Below are 25,794 nucleotides of genomic sequence, written 5' to 3'. Positions count from 1 at the left end.
TTCAACTGCAAAACAGGTTTACTGTTTAAGTATCAAACAAGATTATCACATAAAAATAGCTACAGTGCTACGGTAGTGTATAAAGTGCTCAAGTGTCCTGAATGTAACCACGAGTCACCACAAGTCCCTCCCTGAACGAGAGACAGAGGGCGGGACTTCGCCCTGGCTGCTTCAAGAAAAGTCTTCCTTTGGGCTGATGAACGTGGCCTGAGTGGGGGCTGATGAGGCACCCAGGTTGTCGTCCTCAGACAGGGGCGTGTTCTTGGGTGCTCCCCGAGATTCTCTGCAGGCACCATCTTGATTGAAATACCACTGGCTGGGGGGCGCCATGCCCTGGGTCTCTTCCCAGACTTCCTGGTTTGCCAAGGCTGCCTCTTTGCTCACCTCTGCAGAGAGTTCCAGCACTTGGCTGAAGCTCCTGTTGAGGACGGGAGAAAGAACGGCTTTCACCCTCTGAGGTGAAGCGCACGCGTGTGGTGAACGAGGCGCTGCCATGCGGGGAGGCAGATTTTCACACAGCCCACATGCTCAGTGGGAAAGGAGCAGCAAACAAGATCTGTCTGAAAAGACGCAATCAGGGAAACCCCCCAAAGAACAGCACCAGGCACAAAAGCAGAGACTCATTCATCCAAGAAATGTTCACGGAGCTCCGTGCTGTGCTGCTGCTGTGGCGGGAGTCTCTGTCCCCACCCAAACTCCCATTAAAAAATTAATCCCCTGGCCGGGCGAGGTGGGATTAAAGTGCTGTAATCACAGAATTTTGGGAGGCCGAGGCAGGCAGATAGCTTGAGGCCAGGAGTTCGAGACCAGCCTGGGCAACATGGTAAAACCACGTCTGTACAAAAAAAATTTAAAAAGCTGGGTGCAGTGGCTGACGTCTGTAATCCCGGCACTTTGGGAGTCTAAGGCGGGTGGATCACCTGAGGTCAGGAGTTCAAGACCAGCCTGGCCAACATGGTGAAACCATCTCTACTAAAAATATAAAAATTAGCCAGGCGTGGTGGAACGCACCTGTAATCCCAGCTATTGGGGAAGCTGAGGCAGGAGAATCGCTTGAACCCAGGAGACGGAGGTTGGAGTGGGCCGAAGATCGCGCCACTGGCACTCCAGCCTGGACAACAGAGTGAGACTCTGTCTCAAAAAAAAATTAGCCAGGTGCAGTGGTGCACACCTGTAGTCCCAGCTACTTGGGAGGCTGGGGTGGGACGATCGCTTGAGCCTCGGAAGCAGAGGTTGCAGTGAGCCGAGATCACGCCACTGCACTCCAGCTTAAGCAATGAAAATGAAACCCTATCTCAATAATAATAATAATCCCCAATGTGGCAGCAGCGAGAGGTGGGCCCTTTAAGAGGCGACTGGGTCAATCAGGGTTCTGCCGTTCATGGGTGAATGAGTCATCCCGGGAATGGGACTGTGGCTTTATAACCCTTTGATGTCTCCTGAATTGATCCGTGGCCACCCACAGGAGAAAGAAATGCCACAGTGGCTGGCAGTTGTTTTGCATAAGTCCTTTTCCAATATTTTAAGCACTCGGAAAAAAATTTAGCATTGTAAAAAAGAGAAAAGATAGTCTTCTGGAAGAGGTGGAGAAAAGCGCGTGGTTAGAAATCTCCTGGGGGAGGTTAAAAAAAAAAAAGGGGGGGTCTTGATGGGTTTTGGGGGTCTGGACCCACAAGGATATGTGCTCTGTGAAAGCCACTGCACAGTCCTTTAAGATCTGGGCCATTTCTATCAATCAGAAGTTCAAAAAACATTCTCCTGGGACCTTACCCCGGAAGGTGTTGAAAACACCAACACGGCTGATGTGAGGGCGCCTGTGCTGCTGGGTTACTTTGAGGATGTGAATGACAGGTGACACCCTTTCTCCGCCAGCTGCTTGAGAACTTCCATGGATTTTTTTTTTTTCTGAGACAGGGTCTTACTCTATTGCTCAGGCTGTAGTGCAGTGGCATGACCACAGCTCATTACAGCCTTGACCTCCCCAGGCCCAGATGATTCTCCCACCTCTGATTCTTCCTGAGCAGCTGGGACCACAGGCATGCACCACTGTGCCTAATGTTTGTATTTTTTAAACAGAGTGGTCTGGCGTGGTGGCTCATGCCTGTAATCCCAGCACTTTGAGGGGCCGAGGTGGACAAATCACTTGAGGTCAGGAGTTCGAGACCAGCCTGACCTACATGGTGAAACCCTGTCTCTACTAAAAACACAAACTTAGCCAGGCGTGGTGGCGGGCACCTGTAATCCCAGTTACTTGGGAGGCTGAGGCAGAAGAAGTGCTTGAACCTGGGAGGTGGAGGTTGCAGTGAGCCAAAATCATGACACTGCACTCCAGCCTGGGCAACTCTGCCTCAAAATAAATAAATAAATAAATAATAGAGACAAGGTCTCACCATGTTGCCCAGGCTGGTCTTGAACTCTTGGCCTCAAGTGATCCTCCCGCCTTGGCCTCCCAAAGTGCTGGGATGACAGGCATGAGTCAGTGCGCACGGCCCTTCCATGGATGTTTCCAAGTGGGCAATGAGCTCATTTGCTCTTCTCTCCCCGCTGCTCTGCTTGAGTCTTACACTCTGTGAATCTAGGACCCATCTTACAGCATATTTGATCCTCACTTCACCTAGAATCCCCATTCACTCAAAAACAACTGAGAAGTGGGCTAGAAAAGGGAAATTAGCCGGGCATGGTGGGACACACCTGCAGTGCCAGCTACCGAAGAGGCTGGGGCGGGAGGATCACTTGAGCCCAAGTGCAAGAGGGGCTGCAGCGAGAGGCTGAGATCTACCCGCTGCACTCCAGCCTGGGCTACAGAGTGAGAACCTGTCTTTTAAAAAAAAAGCTGACAGGGAGGCAAGGAGCAGGTGCTCTTGGAGATTTTGTTATCCACAATATGGATGACATTGACACCTGCTGGCCATTCTCATATTGTGCAATGTCTGGGAAAAGAGCAGCTCGCTCAGGGGGCTGAACCTCCTCTGAACTCCAAGAGGAACTCGGCACCACCCCAACAGGGCAGCCACCAAAGCCCTGAGCAAACAGGGTGCCACCTCTTTCTCAAAGCATTTTCCGAGGTACCTTCGGAGCTCGAGGTCCTTTTTCTCCGTCACGTCCTTGAGTTCGCTCAGTAAGTCCAGCACTTGCACATTTTCTTCCGAATCGCCAACGTCAAGTGCGGCCAGGAGGTGCTGAGTGGTCACCAGTTCACGCTGCAGGGCATCTGGAGGGGAAGAGGCATGGTGGGCGATGGATGGCAAGGTGCCCCACGCAAGACACGCAGGAGTGGAGTGGCCGACAGGCTTCTCTCCCGATGCTCGGCTATCATGCTGGAACCGTGGAGAGCGCACAGGGAAGAAGCGGAAGCCAGGGAAGACATTCGTGCCTTCTCCGTCCCGTGCTCTGAGATTGTGGGACAGGCACGTCCACCACCCAGGAGGACATTGGAATAGAACTGAAATGTCACTCTGGGATCCTCAACAGAAACCAATGCAAATGTGAAAAAGGCTGTGCTATGCCAGGGAGAATGCCTGAGGCCTCCCAGCCAGACCACGAGCAACTGAAAAACAGTCCTTGTTCCCTGCGCCACTGAGCAGAGGGATGCCTGCAACTGCGGGACCTGTGTCACCTGCACTAGGACAACACGCCCCCTTCCCCGACACACGTCACATCAAGGCCAGTCGTACATGAGAGTCACATTTTGGGAGCCTTTTAAGCGCCGTATCAGCCAGCCTCTTCTCCCTCCAGCTATGGACCGAATTATGCCCTCCCCAATACGTACATTTCACTCCAACTCTCCACTCCCAGTGAGTGACCTTAACCGGTAACAGGATCTTTGTGGATGGGGTGGAGTTAAGATGGGTGGGCCTAATCCAGTGACTGGTGTCCTCATCAGATGCGGGAAATTTCTTTTTTTGTTGTTTTTGAGAGAGTCGGCTCTGTTGCTCAGGCTGGAGTACAGTGGCGCAATCTCGGCTCACTGCAACCTCCACCTCCCGGGTTCAAGTGATTCTCCTGCCTCAGCCTCCCGAGTCGCTGGGATTACAGGCACCTGCCACCACAACTGGATAATTTTTTTCGGATTTTTAGTAGAGACGGGCTTTCACCATCTTGGCCAGGATGGTCCTGAACTCCTGACCTCGTGATCCCCTGCCTCAGCCTCCCAAAGTGCTAGGATAACAGGCGTGCGCCACCATGCTGAGCCTGATGCAGGAAATTTCAATAACAAGACAGCCAGGGAGGAGGCCACGTGAAGACGGGCAGAGAATGGAGGGACGCAGCCAGAGCCAAGGAACGCCAAGGGATGACAGCAGCCACCAGCAGGTGCGGGAGACACAGGATGGGCTCACCCGACAGCCCCTGGAGGGAGCCAATCTCATCAATGCCTTGATTTCAGACTTCTGGCTGAAATCAAGACTCCCGGAACTGGGAGGGAATCTCTCTGTTGTTTCAAACCACCCATTCTGTAGTCACTTGGTATGGCAGCCCCAGAAAACTCAACACGGTCCCTAGGCCAGTTCCCAGCAACTACCTAAGAGACTGAGCGTTTTCTGAGAGTTACAGATGTGGAGGTGACCGCAGTTATAAAATCAGAAACCTGGACGGGCCGGGGGCTTACGCCTATTCAGGAACCCAGTGCTTTGGGAGGCCAAGGTGGGAGATCACTTGAGTCCAGCAGTTCTAGATCAGCCTGGGCAACATAGCCAGACCTCATCTCTACAAAAAGATAAACAATCATTAGCCAGGTGCGCCAGGCACAGCGACTCATGCCTGTAATCCCAGCACTTTGGGAGGCCATGGCAGGCGGATCACCTGAGGTCAGGAGTTTAAGATCAGCCTGACCAACATGGAGAAACCTCGTCTCTACCAAAAATAGAAAATTAGCCGAGCATGGTGGCACGTGCCTGTAATCCCAGCTACTCAGGAGGCTGAGGCAGGAGAATCGCTTGAATCCGGGAGGCGGAGGTTGCAGAGAGCCAGGATTGCGCCATTGCACTCCAGCCTGAGCAACAAGAGCAAAACTCCGTTTCAAAAAGAAAAATTAGCCAGGTGCAGTGGTGGATGCCTGAAGCACTAGGGAGGCTACTACTCAGGAAGCTGAGGTGGGAGGATCTGAGCAGAGCCTGAGAGGTTCGAGGCTGCAGTGAGCTATGATTGCACTACCGCACTCCAGCCTGGGCGACTACGCAAGAAGATTCCACCTCCAAAAAAAAAAAGAACAATGGCAGGCCATGGAGACTCAAGCCTATAATCCTAGCACTTTGGGAGGCCAAGGTGGGAGGACTGCTTGAACTCGAGTTCAAGTCCGGCCTTGGCAACATAGTGAAATCCCGTCTCTACAGAAAAAAAAAAAAAAAAAAATTAGCCAGGTTTGGTGGTGCACACATGTACTCCTAGCTACTTAGAAGACTGAGGTGGCAGATCACTTAAACCCAGGAAGCAGAGGTTGCGGTGAGCTGAGATTGTGCCACTGCACTCCAGCCTGGGCGACAGAGCGAGACGCTGTCTTTGGGAAGATACCTGTTCTGAAGAGAATTTAAGATGCAGCGTGGCAGTTTTTTCACACTTGCCAAAGTTTTCAAGTTAGAGATTAGGTGGGAATCCTATGCCTGAAAGGGACCTCACTGCTCTGCTGAGGGAAAGTCGGGGTGCGGCTGGTGGTCTTGTCACCTCGCGACCACGAAGGCACATTTGTTGGGCACAGGACTCAGGACACTACAGGTCGTCCCTGCAAAATGCCTTTCGGCAGGACAGATCGCTGTGAATCCCACTGCCCAAGGTTCAAATCCCAGTGTGGTTACTTACTCAGGGCGAGACCCTGGAGGAAGCACAGCCTGACCAGCCCTCCCCATCCTCTGCCTTAGATGGGGAAGAGGACACTTGTGGCGATGACGTCGGGCCCACGGGAAGCACCCACACACACTCCTCGCCCCGCCTGCTGCACACGCGCTGGGATGTCCCGTTTCCTACCTAAAAGCTGCTGCCCGTCTCCCTCCAGGTAGATGGACCTCACGGGCAGCTCGTGCCTGGTGGTATCCAGGGCCGTGGCGAACGTCCTGTATTGCTCCTTGAAGCGTGTGGCCACTGCCTCGAAGGGGCTGAGCATGTCGATCTGTAAGCAGAAGGGATAATGGGGGGAGACCCTGGAGTCCCCTCTCTGGAAGCTTAACGGATTGTGCAGGGTTAAGATACAGCACTCACTGTTCTTCACGACCCTCGAGGGGCTCAGAGCTCAGGAAGTCTCCAAGGGTGTGGTGAGCTCTCCCCAAGACAGCCAAGTGGATGGTACGGCGGCCCAGGCCCCTTACTGAGAACGCACGTCTGCTTTCCAGTGGTTCTAGGCTTAGGCCCTAAGCTGGGCCCACCTGCTTTAGAGCACTGCGCCTAAACGTCTGCCTTCCACAAGGCCACTTCCGGCACGGCCCACTCCCATCCCAAACATGCTGTCTGGGTCTTCATGGGGGTTTGAAGTGATACACAGTTGACCCTTGAGCAACATGGGAGTTTGGGGCATCAACTCCTGTGCAGTCAAAAATCCGTATATAACTTTTGACTTCCCCTGAATTTACTGATAGCAACTGTTGACTGAAACCTTACTGATTAACAAACATCCAATAAACATGTAAATAGATTAGCATCTATACACACACACCACACACACACCACACACACACCACACACACACCATACACACACCACACACACACACACACACACACACATTTTGAGACGTAGTCTTGCTCTATCTCCCAGGCTGGAGTACAGTGGCACAATCTCGGCTCACTGCGACCTCCGCCTCCCGGGTTCCAGCGATTCTTGTGCCTCAGCCTCCCAAAGTGCTGGAATTACAGGCGTGAGCCACTGCACAAATATTTTTTTTACAGACAGATCTTACTGTGTTGCCCAGGCTGGAGTGCTGTGGAGTGATCACAGCTCACTGCAGCCTCCACCTCCCAGGGTCAAGCAAACCTCTTGCCTCAGTTTCCCAAGTAACTGGGACTATAGGCATATGCCACCACACTTGGCTAATTTTTAATTTTTATAGAGATTGGCCAGACGCGGTGGCTCACACCTATAATCCCAGCACTTTCAGAGGCTGAGGAGGGCGGATCACTTGAGGTCAGGAGTTCGAGACCAGCCTGGCCAACATGGCAAAACCCTGTCTGTACTAAAAATACAAAATTTAGCTGGGCGTGGTGGTGCATGCCTGTAGTCCCAGCTACTCAGGAAGCTCAGGTATGAGAGTCACTTGAACCTGGGAGGCGGAGGTTACAGTAAACTGAGATCACACCACTGCACTACAGCCTGGGTGACAGAGCAAGACTCCCTCTCAAAAAAAAAAAAAATTTTTTTTGCAGAGATTGGATGTCACTATGTTGCCCATGCTGGGACAAGTATGTATGCATTCATGACGTGCCTAACTTTTTCTTAATTTTTTTAGTATTTCTAGGCTATGAGGTTCAGCTGAGTTTCTTCAAATTGTCACAAATCTCTAAAACTTTTTCCAATATATTTATTGAAAAAAATCTGCATGTAAGGAGAACCTCACACTCAAATTCATGTTTGTTGTTTGAGGGTCAACTGGGTTTGTCTCTTTTTCTTCCATTTTAAGCTCCCTAAGGTCAGAGACCCTGTACTCAGTCCAGGGACCCTGTACTCAGTCCAGAGTCTAGCTGCAGAGGTGCTCACACGAAAATTTTGGATGTTAGGGGTTGAGCTGTATCTCCCCAAATTCATACCAGACGTTCCAACCTCTAGTACCTTGGAATGTGCCCTTATTTGAAAATAGGGACTTGATTAAGGTCATTAAGTTACCATGAGGTGATCGGGGGGTTTTTTGGGGGGTGCTAATCCAACGCAACTGGTGTCTTGTGGGGAAAGGGGGACACAGACAGACACAGGGGGAAGGACATGTGAACAGACAGAGAAGACAACCATTCATAGGCCAAAGACAGGGCCAGGAGAGATTCTCCCTCGCAGCCCTCAGACACAGCCAACCACCAACACCCCAATCTCCGTCTTCCAGCTTCCGGAACCGTAAGACAATGAATTCCCGTTGTTTTGCCCACCCAGGTTGTGGGACTCTGTTCCGGCAACCACAGGAAACTCACCCAGTGGGTGGGGGGCCCGCCCCTGCCTACCAGCCCTTTCTGCGTTCCAGGGGTTCGTTCCTGTCCTTCTCCCACACGGACACCGCTGACCACACAGTACTAGGAGTGGTGTGCCTCCCACCAGCACCCTGACCCTCCAGGGGAGTCCCACAGTGCATCGTCCTGTTGCTGCCCATGATCACCGGGCGCTCAGGAAGTCTCTGCACAAGGGCGTAGAAGGTGCGCGCCTCCCTTACTGGTTCACACTTCACTTTGTATTTTCACACTTCACATCCTCTAAAAGTGTCATCACAGACCAACACCAGGACCACAGCAAGTGTGGCTGGCATTAAAAGCCTAACACAGAGTGAGAAGCCAGCGAGCAATGACACCCTAGTACGAATGCTACCCGAAACAGTGGAGATGGGACAGATTCACAGGGAACACTCACTGGTCACAGAGTGTCACTTACAACTGACCTGGGCATCCAGGACATCTGCCAGCTCCCGCTTCCTCTGAGAGAGGAGAAGCCTGCGCTTCAGCTCATGGGCCTTTTTCTGTAGCTTCTCCTTCTCCTTACACATTATTAATAAATTCTTTTCTGCCCTTCTTTCAAACTCAGCAAGATTGTTCTCCATCTGTTAAATGTGAAAGAAAAGCTCAGGCGGGTGGGGCCTCCCTCCCCATGGCGAATGGAGGCCACCCTTCCATCCATGGCGTACGTGAACGAGGAACTGTTTTCACCTTTACGGAGAGTAGCGTCAGCAGTAGTGTCTGAGACTCCATCATTTCCATCGCTTCAGATAAATCCTTCAGAAAAGAAAAAGACCCTCTCAATTCCTGATGAAGTGGTATAAATCCAGCTCTTTTCCCAGCAGGGGCAGAACTCTGGCTTGTGTGGATTTTCTGCATTCAGTTTGATATTTGGTAGTTCTCTACTATGCTGGGTCTATTGCTTCTATTTTCTTTGGTTTTCTCCGGTGCTCTGAGATGAGAGAGGGAGGTCCACAACCTTCCTTCCCCTGGCCTGTGGCAGGTGAAGAGACAGCAGCAGCTGGGTAGTCAAGGACAAGCTGAGAATACCCACCAATTTGGTGGTGCACCAGGACCAGAATGCAGTCTCCCCACCTGCTGGTCCCCCACCCACCAATCTAGTCCTCACCCCAGTGAGACCACAGCCTAGCCGTCCTCCCACCAAGGGACAGGGCCTGGCACTGTGCCTTTCCTAGCACAGCGTGAGCACAGAGAAGTCCCCTGTCTCATTTTTTACATGGTTCCACACTGGTATCCACTACTGAATGTGTACTTGGGGAAATGTACACTCTACAAACGATCTAAGAACATTTGTGGTCTTGATTTTTGTCCTAAAGGGCATGGGTGTCTTATCTGTTCTTGGATCTGTGGGCACTCGGCAGCTGGTTCGGAGTGGAATCTAAATCAGATCTATGCAGCCCGTCTGTGGCTGCCCTCTTGTTTCAAACACTCACTGGGCTCTTTTTCCGAGGGGCAGAAAACGATGTCGACTCGGGTTTCTTTGCTATTGTTTTTGCTAACTGTGGCGTCTTTCTGATGATGCTTTTGTCTAAGATAAAGCACAGCATTTTTAATGGTGAGTAGCGTATCTAGACGGTCCCTGGTTGCCATTTTTTTAAATGATGGGTTTATCGGGATGTAACCCCATCATAAATTGAGGAGTATATGGACTTATAACAGTCCAGCTTAAAGTTGTTCAACTTTGCAAGGGGCAAAAGGCAAGTTTAATATCCTTTACCAAGGTATTAAGTATATTTTTGATGTACAATGTTTTCAACTTACAATGGGTTTGTTGGATGTAACCCCAACATAGGCCAAGGGGCAACTGTACTTTGGAAGCCCACTGAGACCTACTGCAACCCCCAGCGAGTGACAGAAGGGGCGAAACAAATGATTTACCATTAATGGCAGAGAGATCCAGGTCAGGTGGAGCCGTGCCATGCCCTTCCAGCAACGTGGACTGCAGGTCACCCTTTCCGACCCCACTGCTATCTGCTGTTAAGAAAAGAATCCCCAAAAGTCAGCACAGTCAAGAGACACTCTCCATTGAAGCCAGGAAACGAGGCCGTGTTTTTGAACAATACCACTTGCTTCTAAAAACCCAATTTCGTCCAAGGTGGAAAGGCTAAAAAAACAAAACAAAACAAAACAAAAAAACCTGTGGAAATTCCCAGCCATCACCTTGACTCTATTTTTAAAGTACCACTAGAAGAGAGAGACATCCTGCATAACCAAAGAGACGCAAATAAGCCTTTCTGCTAGTTTCCAGGATGCTAAGGGTGGGATACGATGCCATACTCCCATTCTACCCTCTACTCTCTTCCCATCTTTTTTGTTTTGAGATGGAGTTTCACTCTTGTCACCCAGGCTGGAGTGCGATGGCGTGATCTCAGCTCACTGCAACCTCCGCCTCCCGGGTTCAAGCGATTCTCCTGCCTCAGCCTCCCAAGTAGCTGGGATTACAGGCACCCGCCACCACGCTCGGCTAATTTTTGTATTTTTAGTAGAGACGAGGTTTCACCATGTTGGCCAGGCTAGTCTCGAACTCCTGACCTCAGGTGATCCACCCACCTCAGCCTCCCAAGGTGTTGGGATTACAGGCATGAGCCACCACACTCAGCCAAGTAATCTTTCCATCTTTTTTCTGCAGCTTCTGGACTGTTCGTCTTCCCTGGGAGGTCCCTTCGTCTTTTAACTTATATTCTAAACTGTAAAATTAAGCCTTATGCTGTCTAAGATGGGCACTGGCATACAGCATGCTACCATTATACAAGAGCCCGGGAGTGCTGCAAACGCCAACAGATGGCATGTACGATACATTGTTGTGTTAGGAACTAAGCATGAGACTATTCAATGAACAACTATGCAGCTGAGGAAACGAATGACCTGGAAATGAAAAAAGGAAGGTCACCGCAACTGTAGGATACAACAAAACCACCATTTGTGTTGAAATTCTTAATTTGGAAAGATCAGCAAAAATCTATTGAGAGCACATGCCCTCAGGGCACAGACTGGGAGCCTGGGGTGAGGAGGCGGAAATTTTTTTTTTTTTTTTTGAGACAGGGTCTTGCTCTGTCACCCAGGCTGGAGTACAGTGGCACAATCTAGGTTTACTGAAACCTCTGCCTCCCGGGCTCAAGCAATCCTCCCACTTAAGCCTCCTGAGTAACTGAGAATACAGGCCAGTGCCACGACGCCCACATAATTTATTTTTTTGTATTTTTAGTAGAGATAAGGTTTCACCATGTTGCCCAGGTTGGTCTTGAACTCCTGAGCTCAAGGGATCTACCCACCTCATCCTCCTAAAGTGCTGGCTGGGATTATGGGCGTGAGCCACCACACCCAGCTAGAGGTGGTAACTTTTTATTGCTATTGCTTTTGCCCTGGAATATTTTATCACCAGCACGTATAGCATTTGAACTAAGAAAATTAATTTTCTACAAAGCCATACAATGGAACTCAAACAAGCAGTCCTTTGAAATCATTATAGTGAGGTTTAAATTAAGGTTTCTTAGCCATGGCATTGCGAGCACGTGGGGCTGGATCCTTCCTTGCTGTGGTGGGGGTGTCCTGTGCATTGCAGGACACTGAGTGGCCTCCCTGGCCTCCACCCACCAGATGCTAGTAAAACCCCTTCCCCCAGGTATGACAACCAAACACATCTCCAGACACTGCCAGAGTCCCCTGGGGGTCAGAATCACCCTTGAGTGAGAACTGGTTTTAAGGTGTGGCAGGCCCAGTCTCTGGTCCCCTGACCACACCAGCATTCCCAGCTTCATGCATGGCCTTCGACCCAGTTAGACGGGGGAAGACTAGCAGGCTGGCTCTAGTGTGGCTGCTTCTCAACCACGCCTGGGAAGGGCGTAGTGCGAATTCTCACAAACATCTACACCAGGAGTGGCAAACTGTAGCCCACAGGCCAAATCCAGCCTGCTTCCTTTGCTTGTAAATAGTTTTATTAGCACACAGCTATACTTGTTCCTCTGTGTCTGGACTGGGGCTGTTTTTAATGTTACAAACAGCAGAGTTGAGTCTTTTTGTTGTTGTTGAGACAGAGTCTCGCTTGGCTGCCCAGGCTGGAATGCAAGGGCGCAATCTCGGCTCACTGCAACCTCCACCTCCCAGGTTCAAGTGATTCGCCTGCCTCAGTCCCGCACCCTCACCCCAAGCAGCTGGGATTACAGGCGTGTGCCACCATGCCCAGTTAATGCTTGTATTTTTAGTAGAAATGGGGTTTCACTACGTTGGTCAGGTTGGTCTCGAACTCCCGACCTCAGGATGAGTCCTCACAGCCTCTCTAAGAGTCTTGCTCTCAGAGCACCAGAAGGAAAACAGTCACGTAGACAAGCAACTGATGTCACAAAGCAGTACCATGATGGCAGTGTGGCTTTTCTCTGGGGCCACACAGGGAAGAAGTGATCTCCCCCTTTCTCCGCATCCCCGCTCACCTCCCCACATCCCCCCAGTCTGTCCTTAAGCGCCAACCCGTTGCTCACTGCTTCTGACCTTTGCCAGAAAGGAAAGAGGGAACTTTAACTTAGCACCCATGGAGACAAAATGTACTGCCGCGCTCATCACTGCCCGAGGACCAGGGCTGCTTCGCACCTTTGCTTTTCTGGAGCAGGCTGGATTTCCTTCCACCTTCAGACATCTTCCCTCGGGTCTGTGACCCATCTCCTGCAGGAGCCTGTTACGGGAACACATGACACTCAGAGGACAAGACATCCTCCCTTCACAACAAGGGGCCCTGATGTGGTCTGCACCGTGTTTTGTAACTGCTCTTACTTTGAAGCAGGGGAGACATTTAAAGAGGTTTGAAATTTTACCTCATATATACAGGACAAACAACTTTTGTCAAAATGTAGACGCTCACTTGCAGAGAACACAGGAAACTACCAAAATGTTTGCTGGTGATTCTTGACATGGCAGATTACAGATGACTGACTTTTTTCTAGACACATTTCAGTATTTGCTAGTTTGCTAGAGAGAACATATAACTTTGGTCATCAGGAAACATCAGAAAGTTTTTACACATATATTGTCAAAAAATTTTTTTTAAGTAACACAAGGAACACTGCCCTTCTAATAACCAAAAGCAAAACAAAAACCTTATAAAAAGCAAGGGGCAGGTGCAGTGGCCACGGCCAGGGTCCCAGCTACTCAGGAGGCTGAGTTGGGAGGATCGCTCAGGCCCAGGGGTTTGAGGCTGCAGTGAGCCATGATCGCACCACTGCACCCCAGCCTGGGAGACAGAGCGAGACCAGAGCACGGACACGACAATGCACAGACACCATTCTCATTCAGTATCACAGTGGAGGTCCTCAGATAAGAAGTAAAAGGCAAACAGGTTGGAAAGGAAAAGTAAAACTCTGTTTTTACAGACGTAATTTTTCATGTAGAAAATCCCCAAACATCTTCAAAACTGCTACTAAAATTAGTAAGTAAGTTTCACAAGAGTTTTCTTTCAATTTTGTGTGTCAACTTGACTGGATATGAGGTGCCCCAGACTGGACATTTTTGGGTGTGTCTGTGTTTGCTAATGAGATCAGCATTTGAATTGGTGGATGCAATAAACTGCCCTCCCCAGTGTGTATGGGCACCATGCAATCCCTTGAGGGCCTGAATACAACACAACAGTGGAAGGAGGAGAAATTCATGCCTTTTGCTTCCTGCTTGCCTGGTTGAGCTGAGACATCTTACCCCATCTCCTCCTGCCCTCAAACTGGGACTTACACCTTTGGCTCCCCTGGTCTCAGGCCTTCAGACTCACACTGAACTAAACCACCAACCTTCCTGGCTCTCCAGCTTGCAGAAAGCAGATCCTGGGATTTCTCAGCCTCCATAATCACATGAGCCAATCCCGCGTAAAAAAAAAAAAAAAAAGCCAATCCCCCTTTTATATACTCATATCCTTTTATAAGCATCTCTGATTGGTTCTGTTTCTCTGGAGAACTCTAATACAGCAAGGGTGTAGGACGCAGGGTCACTATGTAAAAGTTCACATCTCTAGCAATGAAGTAGCAATGAACAAGTTTGGAGATTGAAATTAAAAGAGAGTACCATATACAATGGCACTAAACACCAAATGCTTAGTTATAAACCCAATTATAATCTGGAAGCTACAAAACAAAGTTGAAAGAAATCCAGGAAGATCTGAATATAAATGGAGAAGCATACCATGTTCATGGATTGAAAGACTCCATGTTATTAAGAAGGCATTCTCCCTGATTTATGGATTCAATATAATCAAAATCCAGCAGATATTTTTCTAGAAAATGACAATTCTAAAATCTCTACGGAAAGCCAAAGGAACCAGAAGAGACTAAACAGTCTTGGAAAAGCATAGTGGGAGGTCTCACATTACCTGATCTCACGACTTAGTGCAATGCTACACTAACCTCAGTAGTGTGAAACTAGCATAAGGATGCATACATACAACAACAGAAAAGAACAGAGCCCAGACATGATGCCCACATATATATGGTCAACTGGTATTTGACACAGATGATGAGAGACTACAATGGGAAAAAGGAAAATCATTTCAATAAATGGGATAGAAACAACTGAACACCCACACATGAAAAAATGAACTTTGATTTAAACATCACACCATACACAAAAACTAACTCACACACTTAAAAGTAAAACCTAAACTACAAAACTCCTACAAGAAAACAGGAGAAAATCTGTGATCTTGGATTAGGTGGAGATATCTTGGATAAGACTCCAAAAGCACAATCCACAAATGGGGAAAGTGATCAACTGGGCTTCATCGAAATCGACAACTTCTGCCTCTTAAATTAAAACACTTAACAGCATGAAAAGACAAGCCAGACTAGAAGAAATATTTGCAAAGCACCACAAAGAGCTGGTATCCAGAATATAGAAAGCACCCTCAAAATTCAATAATAAGAAAACAACCCAACTTAAAACCGGACAAAAGATCTCAACAGACACATCAGCAAAGATACAGGAATGGCAAATAAGCACATGAAAAGATGCTCAATATCATCAGCTATTATGAAAACACAAATGAAAGCCACAATGAAGTATCACTTCACACCCACAAGACTGGCTAGAATGTGAAAGTAACAACTTGTACTCTTCATCTATGTGCCTAGTGGGAACATAAAGATGGTGCAGCCACTGTGGATAACAGGTAGTTTCTTGTTACCATTATATAGAGATAGATGTTTTCATGTACAATTCATGGCTTGTAACTCCTATAAGCCCTTGTTACAGTAAGCAGGACCTCTCTGACCTCCCACACTCCTTTCATCTGCCAGAGAGGGTCCTGCCTCATACCCCAGAGGAAAAAATGCAACAGAGGCCAAGACGAATCTGAACAGATAGGCCTTGCTGGGTTTAGCGCATATCCTTTTTGACCAATCATATTTCCACAGGGCTGTCCATGCTTCAATCATGCCTAAGTCATGAAGACTCCATAAAAACCCAAAAGGAGCTGGGCATGGTGGCACGTGCCTGTAATCCCAGCACTTTGGGAGGCCGAGGTGGGTGGATCACGAGGTCAGGAGTTCAAGACCAGCCTGACCAACATGGAGAAACCTCGTCTCTACTAAAAATACAAAATTAGCTGGGCATGGTGGTGTGCGCCCGTAATCCCAGCTACTTGGGAGGCTGAGGCAAAATGGCTTGAACCCGGGAGGCGGAGGTTGCAGTAAGCCAAGATCGCACCACTGCATTCCAGCCTGGGCAACAGAGTGAGACTCCATCTCAAAAAACAAAAAACAAAAAAAAACACACAAAAGGACAGAGCTTGGAGAGATTTCAGATCAGATAGCTGAACACGTGGAGATTCCTAAAGGGTAGTATGACTGAACAGGCCATGGAAGCTCTGTGCGCCTTCCCCCATATCTCACCCTACACATCTCTTATCTATTTAAAAAAAAAAAAAAAAAGAGAGAGAGAGACAGGATGTCACTGTCACTCAAGATGGAGTGCAGTGGCTCACTGCAGACTTAACCTCCTGGGCTCAAACAATCTTCCTGCCTCAGCCTCCCGACTAGCTGGGACTATAAGCACGCACCACTACACCTAGCTATTTTTATTTTTTTGTAGAGATAGAGTCTTGCTATGTTGCCCAGGCTGGCCTCAAACTCTTAGGCTCAAGCAATCTTCCCACCTTGACCTCCCAAAGTGCTGGGATTCCAAGCCTAAGTCACCATGCCCAGCCACTTACTTGGCTATTGAAAAAAAAAAAATTTTCAGAGACAGGGTCTCGCCCATGCTAGTCTGGAACTCCTGGCCTCAAATAATCCTCCCATTTCGACCTCTCAAATTGCTGGGACTTCAGGCATGAGCCACCACACTCGGATCCATCTGTATCTTTTGTAATATCCTTTATAATAAACTGGTAAGCCTAAGAGTTTCCTTGAGTTCTGTGAGTCACTCCTGCAAATTAACTGAACCCAAAAAGGCGGATCATGGGAATCCCAACTTGAACTTGGTCAGAAGTTCTAGTGGCAGAAGAGGGGCAGTCTTGGGGACTGAGCCCTCACCCTATAGGTTCTGATGCTATTTCCAGGTAGAGTATGTCAGAATTGAATTGGAAGACACCCAGCTGGTGGCTGCTGCTTGCTGGTGGGGAACCCTCCCTCACATCGGTCACAGAAGTCCTGTGTTGACTGCTGTTGAGTGGGAGAGCAGGAAACACAGTCTGAGTTTTTCTATGAGCCAGCAATCCTCCTCTTGGGAGAAATAAAAACACGTCTACACAAAAAACCACACAAGAATGTTTACGGAGGCTTTATTCATAATCACCAAGACAGGAAATCAAGTGACTGCCTGTCAATCAATGAACAGATGAACACACTGTGGTCCATCCACTTGATGGAATACTATTCGGCCATAAGAAGGAACCAGGCCGGGCATGGCAGCTCATGCCTGGAACCCCAGCATTTTGGGAGGCTGAGGCAGGTGGATCACTTGAGGCCAGGAGTTCGAGACCAGCCTGGCCAACATGCCAAAACCCTGTCTCTACTAAAAATACAAAAATTAGCCAGGTGGGGTGGCACACACCTGTAATATCAGCTACTCCCGAGGCTGAGGCAGGAGAATGGCTTGAATCTAGAAGGCAGAGGTTGCAGTGAGACGAGATCGCACCACGGCACTCCAGCCTGGGTGACAGAGCGAGACTCCATCTCAAAAAACAAACAAACAAAAACAAAAAAAAAAAGAAGGAAGAACCTACCTGCAATACATGCAACAACAGAGGAACTTGAAAGGCACTCTGCTAAGTGTCAGGAGTCAGAGGCAAGGGCTGCAAACTGTGATGCCACAGATATGACCTTCTAAAAAAAGCAAAACTGCAGATTCAGAAAGCCAGTCTGTGGTTGCCTGGGGGTGGGAGAGGGGCTGGTCCTATCAGAGCACAAGGGAATTTAGGGATGACTCATTCTGTAGCTTGATTACAGAGGCGGTTCCATGACCGTCTATGTCTGTCAAAAGGGGCAGGACCCTATGCTGAAAAAAGAGACGCTGACTCCATGTAAATGATATCTTGATTTTAAAAATGGAAGGAAAAAACAGAAAAGATCTAAAGGGCTAAAATGTTACAGCACGCAGACACACGGGGGCGCTGTAACCAAGTCTTGGCGACAACATGAAAATTTGGAGCGCGAAGACTGACTCTTTGTTGAAAATTGCTCTGAGAATAATATGTTTGTGCAAAGGTATCCTCTTTTCTCAAGCCGAATCTTAAGTCACAGGGTCAAGAACCCACCAGCCAACCAGAGTGGAAGACAGGCAGTGGGAATTTGACTTAATTTTATCATAAACCAAGATTTGGAAAGCAGAGGGAAGAATCCAACCTTGACTTCACTGAAAGAAAATATCCAATTGTATAATCTACTGATTGTTCACACCAACTCTCACACAAAGCATGTTCTCACGTGGTTAAATATCTTTCATGTCATTAGTTTCAATGGTTTCATAGTATTTCATGGTGTGCCTACACGATAGTTCACTAAACTCTTCCTCCAATTCGGAGTGATCAAAGCATGTCATTTTTCCCATAGTTTTTCTCTAAAAACCTGTAGCTGTTTTTTTTTTTTTTTACTCTCTTTTTTAACACAGGGGACAGGGTCTCGCTCTGTCGCCAAGGCTGGAGTGCCGTGGTGTACTCTCAACTCGATGCAACCTCCGCCTCCCAGGTTCAAGTGATTGTCCTGCCTCAGCCTCCTGAGTAGCTGGGATTACAGGCGCACGCCACTGCGCCTGGCTCATTTTTGTAGTTTCAGTTGAGACGGGGTTTCACCATGTTGGCCAGGCTGGTCTCGAACTCCTAGCCTCAAGTGATCCGCCTGCCTCAGCCTCCCAAAGTAGCTGTTTTTTTAAATACCAGCAAGACACCAAGAAGTGTGTGCTGGGCACTCGATAAGACAGCTTCAGAATCCAGAAAGCAAATTAACTGGGTTGAAAGGCAAGAATAGCCTGGGCGCAAGGGCTCACGCTTGTCATTCCAACACTTTGGGAGGCCAAGACGGGAGGATTACTTGAGCTCAGGAGCTCAAGACAAGCCTGGGCAACATAGGGAGACCCCGTCTCTACAAAAACGTTTAAAAATTAGCTGGTGTGGTAGCACATGCCTTTGGTCCCAGCTACTGAGAAGGCTCAGGTGAGAAGATGGCTTGAGCCTGGGAGGTTGAGGCTGCAGTGAGCCGTGATCACACCACTGCACTCCAGCCTGGATGACAGAGAGAGAGACCTTGTCTCCAAAACAAAAAAAAAGGTAAGAACAATATTATGTTTCAATGGAGATCAGAGCTTCGTAAAAGAGATGCTTATAGCCATAAGCCGCCAATGACAGAGACTCACAATTGGCAGCATGAAGGGCTGATGGTCTCAAAAGCACCTGGGTGAAGACCCCAAAATGCTTCCTTCAGGACCAGGTTGTGACTGCCTCCCATGACTAGTTTCAGAATCCCAGTTACTCAGAACCACGCTCAGATCTGCTGCACACGGAAGGTGGGTGCGGCCTTACCTTTTGGGTTGTCTTCTTTTCATACTGCAGATAGCGGGACTCAATCACTCTTCCACCTGTAGAGACACACTGTTGGTGCACAACAAAACTACAAAGGACCGAAGACCCCACACACCCAGACCCCACGCCCCAGAGACCCACATGCCAGGGGCCCTCCCTACTCAGTGACCAGAACAGAGGTCATCACTCCTCCTGCTTGCCTCTGATCACATCCTTCAGCAGCCTCGAGCATGCATGGGACGCCTACTGTATGCAAGTCCCAAGCCATCTGTGGAGTCGCAGAGTTCCTGAGGAGCTAAGATCAAGGAACACCCCCCAAGGTCAAAGCTGCAAGTGCACTCAGGCAAGGGGGAGGGAAAGAAGAAAGAGCTTTCACTGACTGCCTCCAGGTGGCTTACTCCTTCCTCCCAGCTTATGTGACCCCAGCGGCCCCTTCCCCCGCCTGCATGTGTCTAGGACTCACTCCTGCTACTATCTTTTACTCCCCCGTGCCTTACTCAGTTTGGGACCCCCTGTCCTGAGACATGCCCAACACCCAGGCCCTCTTCAGACAGAGCCAAATCCCTGGTGGCAGCCCGACCCCACGTCTCCTGCCAGGGCTACTCCTGGGAGCATGACTGTGGATAAACAAATGCCACCTGTCACCTCAGCTTCTGGGGGCAGGAGTCTGGACTGGATCCGGTTGGTTCCGTTCTGTCCCCCAGCCCTCTCCCGGACCCCCCCACCAAACCTGTTCCTCCCACCTCCTACGCCTGGCCCAACCCTTGGTCTCAGCCGGTGACCTGTTTCCTCCTTAATTGGAAAGACAGAAGTGGCCCCAGGAGACCCTCCAGCCACTACAACCAGTCACCTCCAGTCCTGAGGGTTGCATCCCCCTGGCCCTGTGAATGGACCTCTGTGCTCCCAGGTAAAGCGCCCCCATTTTGGGCGCTAAAGCCCAGCCCTCACTTCCACAAGGAAACGCCCTGCAACTCCCACCTCCCTGCCTCAGTCCCCACAGCTCCTCTCTCCACCAGATGCTGGCGGCCATTCTTCCTCCTACCTGCACTCTTGGCCTCCCCCTATTTCTCCCATCCCCTCAACAGCAAATACCCCAGAGTTCTTTACTCACCAGCTCCTCTTCCTCTCCTTTCTTCTTCTCTTGAATCCCACCCCCCCAGTCCAGCTTGCAGACACACCACTGCACCAGAACACCTTTGGACAAGACCACTGTGACCTCCCTTGCTCCTGAGCCCAGTGGTCCATTCTCAGTCCTGGTCATCTGAGCCACCAGGCACAACCATTGCTCGCCCTCTCCTTCCTGAAACCTTCCATCAGCCTCCAGCTGCCCTTCAGGGCTGAGACAGGCTGGCGTGCTGGGTCCACGGGCTCAGGAAGCTTGAGTGCCTCCAGGAACCTTCTGAGCCCTGTGTCACCAGCAACTTGCCTCTACCCTTATCACTTTGTCACCTCTCACGTGCTCTATTCGGCCGCTCTGCTGCGTGGACCTCCTTGCTGTGTATCCCCCTGCAGGCACCTCCCTCTCTCAAGGCTCTGCTCAGTTCAGACCACAGCACCCCTGCCCCTGCCTGCCATTTCGTCACAGCATCTGCTAGCGCACCCACAGCCTCCTTATGGTTCTCATGCAATGCCCACCTCCTCCCTAGAGCCCCAGGGGCCTGGGATTTTTGTCTCCTTTGCGTGCTGCTATGTTCCACCACCTGGCACGGGGTAGGCACTCAAGAATATGTCAAATGAATGATTCTAGGCCAGGCGCAGTGGCTCACGCCTGTAATCCCAGCACTTTGGGAGGCCGAGGCAGGCGGATCACCTGAGGTCAGGAGTTCGAGACCAGCCTGGCCAACATGGAGAAACCCCGTCTCTACTAAAACTACAAACATTAGACAGGCGTGGTGGCACATGCCTGTAATCCCAGCTATTTGGGAGGCTGAGGCAGGAGAATTGCTGGAACCCGAGAGGCGGAGGCTGCAGTGAGCCGAGATTGTGCCGCTGCACTCCAGCCTGGTGACAGAGTGAGACTCTGTCTCGTAAAAAACAAAAAAGAATAGTTCGGCATCGTATCAGTGCCATAGAGCTCAGAGGTTTGCCTTTGTACTGAAGAAACCCAGGGAGAGCGACATCCTCAATGTCACACAGCTTGAGAGTTCAGTCAAGTGAGATTGTGACTTCAACCACATCTCTGCGCCAGCTGATTCTTCTGTTGGGGACTGGGGCTGCAGCTGCTACCTTGAGAGGAAAGGAGGTGCCCTCAGAGTTAACAAGGATCCTGCAGTCAGCCAAAGGGCCGGGCTGTCAATCTGGGCAGCCTCAGGGCAGGAATGCGCCATGCCTGCAGAGCCAGTGTGGGTGCAGGTGGGTGCCCGGCAGATATGGACAATTGGGAGACCATTCTCATGATACAGGTCTCTAAGGGCTGAGGCCAGGACCAGGTGGGGTCCCAGGGACAGAACCAAGCCACATAAAGAGTCTCCCCCTGGATGATGATCGAACAGCTGAGAGAAAGGATATCCCCAGTTCCCAGCAGAGAGACCATCCAGCTCGGGTCTTTCTAGTAGTATCAGCAAACAGTTTTACTCAACAAGAAGGATCTCAGGCTTGGGCTGCCTTGGACGGTAGGGAAAGAAAAGCACTTTCAAGTTTCCAGAAGACTAGGACACAACTTTTTAAACAGGCTGGCCAGGCACAGTGGGTCACGCCTGTAATCCCAGCACTTTGGGAGGCTGAGGTGGACGGATCACTTGAGGTCAGAAGTTCGATACCAGCCTGGCCAACATGGTGAAATCCTGTCTCTACTAAAAACACAAAAATGAGCCAGGGTGGTGGCGCGCACCTGTAATCCCAGCTATTCGGGAGGCTGAGGCAGAGAATCACTTGAACCTGGGAGGCAGGAGCTGCAGTGAGCCAAGATTGCACTACTGCACTCTAGCCTGGGTGACAGAGCGAGACTCCATCTCAAAAAAATAAATAGACAAATAAACAAACAGGCTGAATTTTCCACAAAAGCAATGTTATAAAGAAGGATACAATTCTTGTCCAAGAATGAGGTAGCTCATACATATGCCAGGTGTCATATGTGAGATTAACATGCGATGTTTAGAACTTGGGAATAAGTGGTCGGGAAACAAAAAGACAACTCACCCAGCGATGCTGAAACACACAAACCTTGCCTCACTTGGAAATAAAATCCTGCTCTAAGCTCACTGAATCGGGCCCTGCAACACTGCACACACTGAGAAAATACCTCGTTGTATCATTGTCTTGACCTCCAATGATGCACTCTAGAATCTACCATGCAAGCCGAGCATTTCCTTTTTTTTTTGAGATAGAGTTTCGCTCATCACCCAGGCTGGAGTGCAGTGGCGTGGTCGTGGCTCACAGCAACCTCCACTTCCCGGGCTCAAGCCATTCTCCAGCCTCAGCCTCCTGAGTAGCTGGGATTACAGGCACCTAACACCATGCCCAGCTAATTTTTGTATTTTTAGTAGAGATGGGATTTCACCATGTTGGTCAGGCTGGCCTCGAACTCTCGACCTCGTGATCCACCCGCCTTGGCCTCCCAAAGTGCTGGGATACAGGCGTGAGCCACCATGTCCAGCCACATTTCCTTTTTTTTTTGTTTTGAGACAGAGTCTCACTCCATCGCCCAGGCTGGAGTGCAGCGGTGTGATCCTGGCTTGTAGGAGAGGCTGTTAACGGTGACCCCAGACCAATAGGTGGACATCAGACGTACAGGCACCCCTCATGAGACTGACACGCTTACGCAGTGGGAATTTAGAGTTTGATTTTAGGCCGGGGGCAGTGGTTAATGCCTGTAATCCCAACACTTTGGGAGGCGGAGGCAGGAGGATCACTTGAGGTTATGAGTTCGAGACCAGCCTGGGCAACAGAGCGAGACCCTGTCTCAAAAAAGAGATAAGAGTTTGATTTTAGAACGATCTCCATGGTCTCCACACCCATGCTTCCAGGGGACATGTCCTGGACACAGCCCATGACCCCCATGGCCGCAAGGGAAGCCACTGCTCAAAATGACCACCACGGTTCCTGACACAGCCCTCGCCGCAGGGCTGGGATGGCCAAATCCACAATCCCCAGAGGTGTAACTACAAGGAAGTAAAGCCATAGGTCGCCTTTTCTGGCCTGTTTTTTCCTTCCTCCAAAAGCACGTAATGAAAGAAGAAAACCATGTTCCTTAAAGAGATCCTGACACTGCTCACCTTGAACTCTTTTCTCCTTCTTCTTGGCGCTGCTAGGATTGGTGGGGCCGGTTGCAGGCTTCCTGCAAGAGAAGAGAGAGAGGTCTTGTTCATCTCACTGCCCAAGAAGCACAGGGAAGCCGGCGAGGTGCCTCTGCTAGTTGAAGCTCAGATAGCCCAGTCCAAGGGCTGCCTGAGGACAATTTCAGTGAGGCTGAGCCACCTCAACAGGAAGAAGGACAAAAGGAGTAGCCAGCCCTGGTCACCTGGGCAAGAAGGCATAGGTGAACATCTGAACTGAGAAGAGAGGAGGGTAATGAGAGCTCCGTGGAAGAGATCACAGGAGATCTCAAATTATCCCTGGGTTCATTCATTCACCAGACATTGATGCACCGACTGTATACCAGTAGAGACACAGTGGTGAACAAAACACAGAGCTCCTTCAAAGAAAGGGAAGATCAACATCTTGACAGACAGGTACTAGGAGTGGTCCTGGCGGTTACCTCACTTTGGGAGGCTGAGGCGGGTGGATCACAAGGTCAGGAGATCCAGACTATCCTGGCTAACACGGTGAAACCCCATCTCTACTAAAAATACAAAAATGAGCCGGGGTGGTGGCATGCACCTGTAGTCCCAGCTACTCGGGAGGCTGACACAGGAGAAAGGCGTGAACCGGGGAGGCAGAGGTTGCAGTAAGCCAAGATCACGCCATTGCACTCCAGCCAGGGCAACAGAGTGAGACTCCATCTCAGTAAATAAATAAATACAAATACAAATAAAAATAGAATGAAGCCTGATGTAATAGGAAAGAAGGAACCCTGAGATAGGAATCGCTGACTCATTAGCCGTGGGGGTGCAGGAGAGGGAGAGTCTGGGATGACTAGGGGTTTCAGCCTGATCTAGTGGGAAGAGAAGGGATCCAGGAACAGACACCAGCAACACAGGAGGGGCAAGTAGTGGGGGGGGGCAAGTGAAGGGGCAGGACCACGCCCAGGGCACTGTAACTCCTGCTCCCATCACCAGGGGCGGCTCCACTGGTCCCCTGCGGCCACCTCCTCTGAAGCGGGCTCCCAGGACCCCAAAGTGAGACCCAGGCAATGCTGGGGACACTTCCAGGCCACCGTGGGGAGAGGCAACTTAGTAAATGTTCGCCAGGTGCCAGGAGTTGTGGTCGCCCACAGGCTCCTCCTAACCCGACAGCTTCCTAACGGTTCACACCTGCTTTTACCTCCTTTTTCCTCGCTGCAAAACAAAGACACACAGGTCTTACATAGGTCACCCTCGGGGCAGTCTCAGAGCCAGAAAGAGACAAGAGCACAGATTCCCTCTGGGGACTGAGCTAGGGCTGTGGCCTCAAACCGAATGGGCTCCTGGCTGAACCTGCTGCGACCTGAGGGGGGTCCCTACAACCTGTGCGAGCCTCAGGTACACCTGTACCTGGGAAGTGCTACTGTCAATCTATCGGTTACGGCCAAGGGGCGGTGGAGTGATTCCTCTTGCTGTCCAATTTCACTTCAGTTTGCACCTGACACGATCAACACTGGTAGAATTAACAAAACTAGAAAAATACAGCCTCAGGATCACTCATGCCTAGCTCTCGGTCACTATTCAACTTCTTTCTTGCTCATGGGGTGTTACCCTAGGCAAGTCACTTCCCCTCGCTGGGTCTCCATCATCTCCCCAGTAAACTGGGAGCACAGAATAAAGCTCATGGGAGGATTAAAGGGGATACTTTGGTCGCCCACCACTTGTTCACCGCATAACGGTAATTCCAAGAGCGACATCACAGTAAAGACCCAGGCGCCGATCTAAGCGCGTTTCAGCCTCACACGACGCCTACGAGATTCAGCTGCGTCATCGGCCCCATTTCGTAGCGGAGGAAGCGAAGCACCGGGCGGTCAGGCTGCTTGCCCGAGGTCGCCCCGCGTTCCAGCCGAGGACGCGGAACTCGGGGCCGGCCGGGTGTCCGCGCTCCGGAGCATGCGCAGAGGCAGCACGCCATCGGGGTGTTCAGGGGCCCGCGCAGTTTCTGGCGGGGTCGAACCCGAACTCACCCCGAGGGTCCCCACTCCCCAACTCCGCTGCCCATCCTCTCCAGCCCTCTGGCGTCTACAAATCCAGACCTGCGGGCGCCTCAACTCACCCAGCGCCGCGCCCTGAGGAATCCGCCATTTTCCCGCCTTCCACCTCAAGGCCCGACCCGCCGGCTTTTCAAAGCCGGACCCGCCCACTTGCTTGCGGGTCGGACCATTCGTGGAGCCTCAGGAGGGGTGGCTGCCAGGCGTAGGGCAGCGCCGGCTAAATGCGGAGAGCGCGGCCCCCGACGCGTGCACTGCCTGTCTTCCCCTCGCGCTTGGTCTCGCCCACCATCGGCGGTAGGGGGTTGTGGTGGTGGGTGGGGCCTGAGCTGTCGGAAAGTAGGGGCGGGGCTTTTCGTGATGTCCCGCCCCCTAGGCGCGCTGGCGTCACGCCCCCGTCCCCGCCCCTC

The 25,794-nt window shown here is 50.5% G+C and overlaps 1 protein-coding gene across 10 annotated transcripts; it reads right to left on the bottom strand.

Annotated features, from left to right (window-relative positions):
- HAUS8 (HAUS augmin like complex subunit 8) lies at positions 1–25,747 on the bottom strand. Of its 10 annotated transcripts, none has more exons than XM_009193800.2 (11): positions 25,450–25,747; positions 23,328–23,389; positions 19,114–19,169; positions 12,717–12,798; positions 10,011–10,103; positions 9,566–9,660; positions 8,823–8,888; positions 8,558–8,716; positions 5,959–6,100; positions 3,070–3,211; positions 1–418 (listed from the first exon to the last, which is right to left on the bottom strand). In XM_009193800.2, the coding sequence occupies exons 1-11, from the start codon at positions 25,476–25,478 to the stop codon at positions 172–174; spliced, it is 1,173 nt and encodes a 390-aa protein (XP_009192064.1). In that variant the 5' UTR covers positions 25,479–25,747; the 3' UTR covers positions 1–171. The 10 variants fall into 10 exon arrangements, with proteins under 10 accessions (XP_009192064.1, XP_003915168.1, XP_021786543.2 ...); XM_003915119.5 differs by having other exon boundaries at positions 10,011–10,106; positions 25,450–25,691; XM_021930851.2 differs by lacking the exon at positions 25,450–25,747 and adding an exon at positions 25,361–25,410 and having other exon boundaries at positions 10,011–10,106.
- Positions 25,748–25,794: the final 47 nt, after the last annotated feature.

The sequence above is a fragment of the Papio anubis genome, chromosome 20 (assembly GCF_008728515.1).
Source record: "Papio anubis isolate 15944 chromosome 20, Panubis1.0, whole genome shotgun sequence".
In the NCBI taxonomy this organism is placed as follows: Eukaryota; Metazoa; Chordata; class Mammalia; order Primates; family Cercopithecidae; genus Papio; species Papio anubis.
The sequence above is the reverse complement of the archived record's forward strand: the minus strand, read 5'-3'. Positions and strand labels throughout refer to the sequence as shown.

Coding starts and splice junctions, on each gene's coding strand:
- HAUS8 (XM_021930851.2), bottom strand. CDS start 25,395: ATGGGCAGCGGAGTTGGGGAGTGGGGACCCTCGGG. Junction 8,889..9,565: donor CCCCTCGGAAAAAGAGCCCA/GTGAGTGTTTGA, acceptor TCTTTTCTGAAG/GATTTATCTGAAGCGATGGA. Junction 6,101..8,557: donor CAGATGTCCTGGATGCCCAG/GTCAGTTGTAAG, acceptor TTCTGCTTACAG/ATCGACATGCTCAGCCCCTT.